This window comes from Geotrypetes seraphini, chromosome 2 (genome assembly GCF_902459505.1).
Source record: "Geotrypetes seraphini chromosome 2, aGeoSer1.1, whole genome shotgun sequence".
NCBI classification, from domain to species: Eukaryota; Metazoa; Chordata; class Amphibia; order Gymnophiona; family Dermophiidae; genus Geotrypetes; species Geotrypetes seraphini.
The window spans coordinates 457388111-457399065 of record NC_047085.1 but is presented as its reverse complement, the minus strand read 5'-3'; the positions used below and the strand labels follow the sequence as shown (position 1 = coordinate 457399065).

Below are 10955 nucleotides of genomic sequence, written 5' to 3'. Positions count from 1 at the left end.
CCATCTCACATCTTTTTTGAAAATACATATTAAATTGGCACTCTTGTGATATTCTGACTTAGATATCCATATGAGATGGATGTTCTTGTTTTCATTTTGGTGCGTTTTTAAGAGCAGGTGCGACAAAGGTTTAGCTTTGATACTCTTATACCTCGTTCTACATTTCATGTGTATCCAAGGAACATGGATGTTTATTGTTTACCCCAATAAAGACATCTGTATTGCTGAAACCTGGATCCATGTTAAGTTTTATTGAGTGGGGTAGAACGGGTACAAGTGGATCAATTTTTTTACTCTGTCAAAAATTACAAAGACTAGGGGATACTTGATAAAGTTACAGAGAAATATTTTTTTTAAAATAATAGGAGGAAATTTTTTTTTACTCAGAGAATAGTTAAGCTCTGGAACGCGTTGCCAGAGGATGTGGTAAGAGCGGATAGCGCAGCTAGTTTTAAGAAAGGTTTGGACAAATTCCTGGAGGAAAAGTCCATACATAGTCTGTTATTGAGAAAGACATGGGGGAAGCCACTGCTTGTCTTGGATTGGTAGCATGGAACATCGCTACTCCTTGGGTTTTGGCCAGGTACTAGTGACTTGGATTGGTCACCGTGAGAACGATCTACTGGGCTGACCCAGTAAGGCTAGTCTTATGTTCTTAAAAAATTGGGGTTTTTTTATGAAGACAAGATCTGGACTTCTGTTTCCTTTTTTGATCTCTCAGTACAGTCATCTTAACAACCCTATTTTCTGTACATTCCTTTGATTGGTTGCATAGGGTTTGTTCCGTTTCTTTTTTGTTCTCTTTGTAAAACAGCCCTCTCTATATACATATATTCCATAGTCAGCCTAGGGACAATATTGTTAATATTGCATCTGGTGAAAGTTAACCACATAAGTCCATGAATATCTGAATAAGACCATCCAGTGGAATATAACCTGGTAAAGCTTTCTAGGTTATCTTAATTATATATTTATCCAGATGTGCTGATCACCTCCACTAAGCCAATAAAATTCTGGCCTGCTCCCTGGCATGCCTTTCCCTATTTTCCAGTTAACTAGATACATTCTGGCTGGATTGTATGGGGTGGGGGGATGACAAGAGTATAAGGGCCGAAACCACTTGATTTGTCCAGTTATTCCTGAAGTTACCCGAATAAATTACTCCAAAATCACTATGGGCTCCTTTTACAAAGGTGCGTTAGGGCCTTAATACGCGGAATTGCGTGCGCTAAAATGCCCCGTGCGCTAGCCGCTACCCACATCCTCTTGAGCAGGCGGTAGTTTTTCGGGTAGCGCGCACTAAAAACGCAGTGCACCTTTGTAAAAGGAGCCCTATATAACTGTTCAAAAACTAAACAGGAAACCGATTGTGGAAAATATTTGATGCTAGCATAGAGTTCCTCCAAGTGTTGATTAACCTTGGAAGAAACTGAGGTCTTTTCTTCGTGAAGCTCTGGGACCTATATCTATATTATCCACAGTGTTGGTTTGAATAAGTGAATATCATTCTACTGTTATAATATACTTATGGAAAATATTTGATTCCATCATTTTTCTATATGTACATGGCAAGCATTTCTCATGGATTTTCTGAAGCTAAGCACAAGGGATAACATGAGCATGATAATTTATTCTAGGTACGAGACTAGAAAAATTTCAGCTGACACAAAGTACGGATACCTGAAGAGATTTTCAGAGTCCTCCCTTGCTAGGTGCAAATATTTGGCTCCTGTGTTATCATGGCTTAGCTTAACTGCAGTTAGAAATAACTCAGGAACAGCAGTCACCTGTATTTGAAAACAGAGGAAGGCAAGATTCAAATAAACGCAATGGGAAAAAAAAAAGAATAAAAGAGCATCATATGCACTAAAGGGCCTGTTGACTAAAGCACAGCAAGTTTGGGGGGGGGTGGTTTTGGGGCTTTTTTTGTGTTTTTTTTTTTTTGCAAAATACACAACTTTAAGGTATGTTAAAGCAGTGATATTTTAATCTGGAAAATTATTCTATTTCTAGTTTTTCATTCATGTGCAAAACAATTTTTATTCTAGTTTTATTTATTTTAAAAAATGTTATACTGCCAAAAATCTCAGCAGTTTCCAAAATAACATACATAAAAGCATAAACACATACACTAACACTAAAGCATAACATAAAACACATACACTAAAGCATAACAATCCAAAATCACCACACATATAGCTATCGACACAAAAAAATTGCCCTTAGCAATACTGTCAACAAATATTCATCAGCTGTAGTTAAGGGAAAAACAAAAGTCTCAGAAGAATAATTATTAGAAATAAGCATCAACAAATAATTTTAGTTTTGTTCAGTCTTCTCCCCCTAAAAAAATTGGCCCTCTTTTAGTTTATAATCTCACAATAAAATTTCAATTCTAGTTTTGTTTTTTTTTTAATAGAAAGCAAAACAGATGCACATTAAGAACAACCCTCAGAATACCACATGAACATAATAAAACTATATGAATTCAGCAAGTTTCAGAGGTACATTTCTCCCTCCGTATTCGCTGATAGGGGATTAACAGACTAGAGAATACAGAAAAACCGCAAATAACTTTTTCATATGTTATTCGCTGTTTTCTATTAAAAACCATCGTGAATATGGTGAAACTGTGAATAACATGATGGGAAACCTGGCCTGTTCCTGAAGGACAGGCAAAACACAATGAAGAAAGTGCTGGGAATCGGCAATTTTCTCTATGCAAGCTGATGTAATTGGGGGGGCAGGAGCCAGCATGCTAAAAACTGTGAATAATCGAAACCGCAAATGCTGAAACCACGAATACGGAGGGAGAAGTTATTTTCCAGGCCCGTGTGGGCTAGCATGCATGTAGCTGGCAGATCACAGTGCAGTATAGTGGGCCAGGGGGATCTCGATCCGCTCAAACCGCAAGTACTGATAAAGGCTGCTCTTTCAATTCTTCTTCAGCTCAGTGTAGTCATGAATGAGTCCAGGTGGGACGAGAGATACGATCAGCATGGCAGTACTAGTTAGCTGCTCATCACCTCTACAGTCTGCTGCACCTGTTACACCTCTTATAATTGTCCCATTTCTTGTGGAGATAAGTTTTAAAGTCAGGACTATTGTATAGATAAGCAGGGAAGTGCCAATGGCTGATATTGAGGGCCCAAAGCTACATCAATCCTGATGAGGGGTGATACAAGACCCCTTATGTCCCAAGAGAGGCACGCTTTTCTATTCTAGGCTTCTTGTTATTTTGCTGACTGTCCAGCCTTCTTTCAATGTGAACCGCCTAGAAGTCGCTTGACTATGGCGGTATAGAAAAATATTTTTTTGTATTTATGTTCTTAATTACATTTAATTTAGTATCTTGCTTAGAATTTAGATAAGCGATTCAATCAAATTTTAATAAAAACTTGAAAACTTGACACTAAACTGTTCAAATACCTCACTTGTCAATTCCAGTTTCAAGATCATTTAAAGATGTTAAATAGCACTAGTCCCAGTGCAGCCTGATGGGCCCAAGCCGTCAATTCATCTTTTCTAAAAACAATTCATCTTTTCTATTCTATGTTATTTTGCTGACTGTCCAGCCTTCTTTCAATGTGAACCGCCTAGAAGTCGCTTGACTATGGCGGTATAGAAAAATATTTTTTTGTAATTATGTTCTTAATTACATGTTAATTTGTATCTTGCTTAGAATTTAGATAAGCGATTCAATCAAATTTTAATAAAAACTTGAAAACTTGACACTAAACTGTTCAAATACCTCACTTGTCAATTCCAGTTTCAAGATCATTTAAAGATAAGTTAAATAGCACTAGTCCCAGTGCAGCCTGATGGGCCCAAGCCGTCAATTCATCACACTCCCTGAATTATAAAAATGGCTATGATAAATCTACGCTCACTGAGAAAAATATAATCAATTCAGGAGCAGGTGCCATGTGCCCGCAAAATGTGAAAGTGTAGACCCTCTCATCCATAATAATATATTTAATAGCGTGGGGCTACTTTTTTGCTTAAATTTCCAGCAAAATGTTATTTCTTATCAAAATAAAAATTTCCTGTTTTGAGACCAAACAGCTTTTAGACTTTATAGGAACAAAAGAAGGATTGGTATCTTAGTCCATAGATTAATGATCTGTCATAACCGGCTATAGGATGGATAACTATTGACTTTACACTTCTCCCTCCTTATACGCGGGGGATTTCTGTTTAGAGCCAGACCGCGAATGGCGAAAAACCGCGAATATCCGGCTCTGACCCACCCCCGCCTCCCTTCCGCCTTCCCCCGGCATCCCGGCCTTACCTGGTGATCTAGCTGGTTTTCGGGGCAGGAGCGATCTCCCTATGCTCTTGCCCCGTGCAGATAGCCATTAGGAAATGGCTGTGGGGAGTTCCCTTAGTCTCTCGAGAGACTACGGGAACTCCCCACAGCCATTGACTACGGGAACTCCCCACAGCCATTTCCTAATGGCTATCTGCACGGGGCAGGAGCGTAGGAAGATCGCTCCTGCCCCGAAAACCAGCACTCCCAACCGGCAAAGCGCACTATCCCGCAGGCCGGAATTCAGCTACTGCGCACTACCACGGACAGGCGCACGCCCGATGCCCGAACTCAAATGGCCAGAAAACAATTGCTCCCTCGTTCCCCGTGCCGCCGATGCCTCTGTGTCTACAGCGGAGCGACTGTCCCGAACAACGAGGCCTGCACAAAATGGAACACAAAGCCCAAATGACTCACCCAGCTATCCTGCACGACACAGCTAGGTAAGGCCGGGATGAAGACAAAAATATGGGTTTTTTCTCCCCCCCCTCAAAAAAAAAATCACGATTATGTGAAATCGCGAGTAAGGAAATCGTGAATGGGGAAGGGGAAGTGTACTCTAATATAAATAATTGTGTTTAGTTAATTAAGATTTAATTTCCTTTCTTGATTCCAATAGTGTTGGACTAAATAGTAGATGATATTTCTACGTACACATTTTTGTGTTATTTGATTTCTTTTTGTGTTATGTATCTGATCTGTTTCAAGATGTAATGCTTTATTAAAAATTTGAATAGGTTATAAATAAAAATATATACATATATTTAATAAACCACTTCAGACTGTATGTTTATCTGGTCTGCCCTTCTGTTCTCTTCTCCAAGAGGGCAAAATTTAACTTGTTTAGTATTTCTTTGTAAGGAAGTTATTCTATTCTCCCTATCATTATCTTGTTCTCTATTTCGCTTCTAGATACATTCTCTCTTTCTTTTTGAAATAGGATGAACATTAACTACACAAAATAGTCAAGATACAGTTTATTACATGAGTGAATAAAAGACATTATAATAATAAAGGTAAAATCATCTACTCTTTTTTGGGGGGGAAAAAAAAGCAACCAGAATATTAAGAGTCAAGATCACCAAAATGCTCAACTCAGTTTTATATAAAAAGTGAATGGTTCAGAAGCAGGAGTTTCCAGTTGCATAGATAACACTGTACCTTCTCAATTGTGAATCCATGGATCTTTTCTCCTACTTTATACTGAAGTGCTCGTTCACTTGCAGAGCTGCTTGCCCTCCTCCATGAATTAAGACTTGCAGCACTAAAGAAAAGATAAAAAGGAATTTAACACTTTTTTTTTCCACTGGCAATATCATTTTAACTAATTAAGTAAAATTTTGCAGAAGCAGGCATCAACATATGCACAGTGAATTGTGTGTGCTTGAATATATTCAGGGACACCATCTAAGCAAATCCAACAAGGAATTTGCCTTCTAGAAAGAATAAAACTTCACAATGTCCTGACCCTACTGATCAAATGATAAAGTCAAGATCTTAATTTAAAAATTTCCCAGGATGTTGCAAGTTTAGTTTTCAAAATTTACAACCAAGACAATAAAAGGAAGCACACATAGGTGGGGGGGAGAAGGGGTGAATAGCATACCCAAGAGAGCACAGAAATTGGGCAAGACTTGGAAGGCTGGAAGACCAAGGTTTACTCTAAAAGGGGATATTTTATGAACTTATTCCATATATAAACTCTCTCATAAGGCTACCCCCATTGGTTATATATGTAAAAAGTAGGTTCAATGAATATTTGCATCTACTTTTGCACAAATGGTCCACCCAATGTGTGGCAGCAGCCATGCTAGGAATTATTAGAATATGTAAGACCAAGAATAGTATAAAAATGTCTCTGTACTGCTCCATGGCACAATCTCACGTTGCTTAGAATCGGGGAAAGTGTTTCTGATGTTACAGTGGGTGATTATCTTGGCATCCAGTATTCACCGCAGGGTGTGGTTTAATATTAAGACAAGTATGGAAAGGGCTCAATCAAACGTAAAGGTTCTAGACTTTAAAAAAAAAAAAAAATTAACTTTGTTTGGATGGGGGATTACATCAAGAAATTGTTGTCTGGATGGGAACATCTGGAAGAAGGAAAGCAGTTGGCAAAACTGACAGGAACTATTATTGTAAGGGCAACAAACTATTTTGTAAGGAAAGTAGTGTATATACTCAATTAGCCCAGATTTTGGGGCCAAAAAAATGGCCCTAAAATGAGGGTCTCAGCTTATATTTGAACAATTACCTACCCGCCCCCCCCTCCTGGACCTATTACAGGCTTCTACAGGGCCTGCCACAAGACCCGTCTCCCACCCCAGCCGAGTCCAACCCCCCTGCCTCCCCTGCACCCCCCCCCCAACTCCTTGACAGCCTCACAGTGGGCGGGACAGGAGAAATCCCTTCTGCTTCCTGTGCATGCCAAAATTTGACATCCACACCTCCCTCTCACCTCCCCCACATTCCTTTCGGGTCCCTCGTAGCCAGCCGGTGCACGGAGCAGGAGCGATCTTCCAGCTCTCCCGCTCTGTTCAAGGCTGCTAGCTGATTGATTACTGCGAGTTCTCGACTGGGATGGGAGACAGGGGATCCTTCATATTCTGGACCACCGGCTCCTGTGGCAGGCCCGGTGGAGGTGCAAGGAGGTACAGGGCAGTGAGATAGGGAGGGAAGGGGGACAGGATGCAGAGCCTAGCAGGGCAGAGAGGGGGTACAGGATATAGAGCCTGGTAGGGAATGAGGGGAAATGGATGCAGAGCCTGGCAGGGAGGGAAGGGGCTGGGTACAGAGCCTGGCAAGGCACTTGACTATTAAGCCCCCATCTTATATACCAGTCAACCATTTTTCCTCCTTTTTGGGGGGAAAAATGGGGGTCTCAACATATTCGGATCAACTTATATTTGCATATATACGGTAAGTAAAAGTAAAAGGTAAAGAAGGCTACTTTGATTCTCAAAAGTTGAAGGGGGCAGTTTTGAGGCGTATTTTGTCCTAGGAGCGGAGGAACTAGTTCGGCACATACTAAGGAAGCTTAGTTGTCACATAGCCCGGCGCCATGTCATGCAAGGATTTGAACGCTAGCATCAGGCCCTTGAAGATACATTTGACTACGGGCAACCAGTGAGCCAATGCTAGAGCCTGGGAGACAGGGTCACAGGCACAGAGGTTTTTTTAGAAGCCTGATCACCATGTTTTGAACACACCAGAGGCGTACATTCATTCTCCATAAGACCATTGAATAGCGCATTGCAGTAATCCATGCGGGAGAGTACTAAGGCATAGAGCAGTTGGGTGAAGTCAGACTCTGAAAAGTAGTTCCTTATTTTTTTTGGCGTTGTCGTAGATAGTAAAATGAGGAAAATACCACCCGAGAGATACGGTCAGAAAGCAACAGGTTGCAGTAATTAATTACATTTACTTACCCCCCCCCCCACCCTTTTATCAAACTGCACGGCAGAGTAGTGCAACTTGATAAAAAAAAAAAAGGGGGGGAGGAGTTAGATCAGTAAATAAATGTTTTCTCTTCATGATGAGCAATACAAGGTCAACTCTCAAACTAGACCCTGTTACGTCAAAACACAGAAAGATCAAAACCTTTAATATGGTCACCAGGATGGCATTCAGCATTTAACAAAAAGCCATATTTTTGCCACCGAGTCTATTCTAGTGGGCACTCTTTTACTAATAGGGTAGGGGACACTGCAATGGATTCCGAAATCCCCCAAACCACAGCTTATCCATAAGATAGGGCAGTCAGTTTTCGGGGGGGGGGGGGGGAAGCGAAGCTTAGCCAAGCAAAGAGGGACCGGTTTAGCGTACAGCAACCAAACGCAAGGGAGGAACCTCCCATGGATTTAAAATGCCCCACGAGGCCCTTCTCTTAAGTTTGGGGACCAGCTGATCTAGAGCGAGACGAACACTCGGCTCACGCGAAGCACAAACCCAACCTTTTATCTCCCGAAAGGAAAAAAAGAGCTGCACAGACCCGACATGTGGTTTATTTATCTTTTTAAATAAACTGGCTAAGAAAAGACCTTATTATCACCAGACCCCCCACAGTTAGGAAGCGGAGCAGAAAGGATAAAGCCCGCCGGCGGACCCACTACTCACCGGACGAGCCGGAACAGCGCTCCGTCTAACCACCACATCCCGGCACCGGCTCCCCTCCCCCGTAGCACGCCTCGCTCTCCGAACCCCAGGGCGAGCTTAACCCGGCCGGCAACACGACTTCAATCCATCGCGCGGGCTCACTGGTGGGCGAGCGAGCTAAGTCTTCTCTCATTGGTTGCGCTTTGACGGCCCGCTGCGTGGTAGGCGGAGGCAAAAGGTGAGGCGGGCTGGTGGGCGGGGAAAAAGTGCAGAAGGCGGGGCCCCCGGGCTCTGGTCTGAAGAAGCAGCAAATTGTACCCCTCCCACACCAGTTGGGTTTTGTAAGCAGAGCTGACCCAGGGGCGTATCGCATAGAACGTGATTCTGGCTCCAGATCCTCCTGTTTGCTAATATTTATAGGTGAATAATGATTTCCATTATTTGGGGAATTAGCATCGTTTATGTCAGACCAGCTTGGATCGCTAGTAACAGTGCTTAAACCTTTAGTTATTAAGGATTCCTTTAACAGTATTAAAGAAGTCAGACACTGTCCTTGAGTTGTAAATACAGTCCCATATATTTAAAACATTTCTGGGGTTCTGTGAGTGTATCTCAGAAAAGCTGAGTAATTAATAAGCTAACTCATGGCTTAGTACTGCTCAGTCTCCCTTAAAACCAGCTGCAGCCTCACTATCTCTTTGGATTTGCAGAGTCATGCTTATATGTTACTGTTCTAAGCGTATCAGATTCCCCTCCTCCACAGACTGAAGCCAAGATGAGATGGCACTGCCAAAGGAAGGGGGCCCCCAGAAGTCTGTTTAAGGAACAGGAAAGGGGGACCTCAGAACAGCAGGCAAATGACTCAACAGTGCAGCTTATACAGTATTTCAAGACGTGGAGGGGAGGAGATGAGTGCAGAAAAGTTCTCAGCCCAAGCAAGAAGGGAATTAGGTAGAGGCTGAGTCATAAAACTTACAAGTTATTCCACTTATTCACTCCTAGGTTCAACACACTTGGCACATTTGGCACATTGTGTCTGAAGTTTCTGTAACCCTTCCAAGAACCCCTCTGAAGTCTGGTCACTGAAATACTGCTCTGCTGCTGCAATCACCTCAGAATCACTTGAAAATTGTCACCCTTTAAAACGCTTTTTAATGTGTGGAAAGAGAAACTTGAGCAAGATCTGGTGAGTAGGGTGGATGGTCTATACACTGAAACTCTTAACTGCATCAAAACATCAATCATTTTGTGAACAGGTGCATTGTCATGCTTAAAGAGAACTCCTTTCTGCAGCTTCCCTCTCCTTTTTTCTTTCAATGCCTCCTTTAACAAGCCCAGCATGTTACAGTAGCATTCTGCATTAACTGTTTGGCCTTTTAGAAGATAGTCAGTCATTACAAAACCTTCCTGGCTATGACCTTTTCTGTTGACTTTTGGGTCTTGAATTTCCTTGGCCTTCAAGAACCTGAGTGCCACCATTGCATGAACTGTTGTTTTGTCTCAGGATCATAGTGGTATAACCATATTTCATCAACAGTAACTAGTCATTCCAAAAAGTTGGCACCGGCTCACTGAAAAGCTCCAACATCAACTTGGAATTGTCCACTCAATGATGTTTCTCGTGGAGCCAAACATTTGGCACTCACTTGACTGACAGCTTCTGCATTCATGGATTATACACACAACACATTTTTCTGGATATCTGCATCTCAACAATTGTTTTAGTCAATATAACGCTGATCTGCCAAACTCAGTTCATGGACATGGTTAATAATTTCAGGGGGTTGACACCATCTGAGGCCTCCCAGACCTTGTTGACATTTTTCAGTCTCAAAATCTCCATGCTGAAAGTTTGCACACCAATTTTTCCCTGTGGAGTACGATAGGCATTTGTCCACCCAATGTTTGCATCATACATTCATGGATTTCCTTTGTAGTTATCTTCTGCTGGAATAGGAACTTCATGACGACTTGGAGTTCCACACTTGAAAATTCCACATTTTCGTTGATATGGATCGATCATTGATTACGATTCTGCTAATTGGCTCTTTGCAAAATAAAATTACATTCTTTTCAGCCACAGTAGCAAAATAATGCTCAGAATTTAGGAAGTTGGTGGGGCTGAGCACTTTTCAGCATGTCCCTCAAATGAAAACTTTGCAATCACTGGGTATACTCGAAACAAATAATAATAATTTACATTTAAGTAGTGTAAAACTATATACAGACAGTCCCTGGATTAAGAACGAGTTATGTTTTTAATGCTGTCCTTAGGTCGAATATGTATTAACTCAAAACTTGTAGATTTTAAGATTCTTGCTGCTTACCTCTGCTCCCAGTTGACAAAAGGGCCAACTGTTCCTACCAGTGTTCCCTTTAAGGTACAGCATTCACCACCAAACCATGCATCATTCCTGAATCTTTCCCACTGGAAATACTTCTCAACGAAATCAAATGAAGCTGCAACCATGTTCTTAAGTATGAGTTGTACTTAAATCAGGTGTCTGTAACTCAGGGACTACCTGTATTAAAAAAAAAAAAAATTGATCCT

General features: G+C 41.5%; 1 protein-coding gene across 1 annotated transcript in view; it reads right to left on the bottom strand.

Annotated features, from left to right (window-relative positions):
* The window catches only part of LOC117354932 (presequence protease, mitochondrial-like), a 155094-nt gene extending 146481 nt beyond the window's left edge, over nt 1-8613 (bottom strand). The window contains exons 1-3 of the mRNA XM_033932894.1: nt 8426-8613; nt 5471-5573; nt 1681-1787 (exon numbers count right to left, since the gene is read on the bottom strand). Coding sequence (XP_033788785.1) covers nt 1681-1787; nt 5471-5573; nt 8426-8463 — 248 coding nt within the window. The 5' untranslated portion in view covers nt 8464-8613. The remainder of the gene's footprint in view (nt 1-1680; nt 1788-5470; nt 5574-8425) is intronic.
* Nucleotides 8614-10955: the final 2342 nt, after the last annotated feature.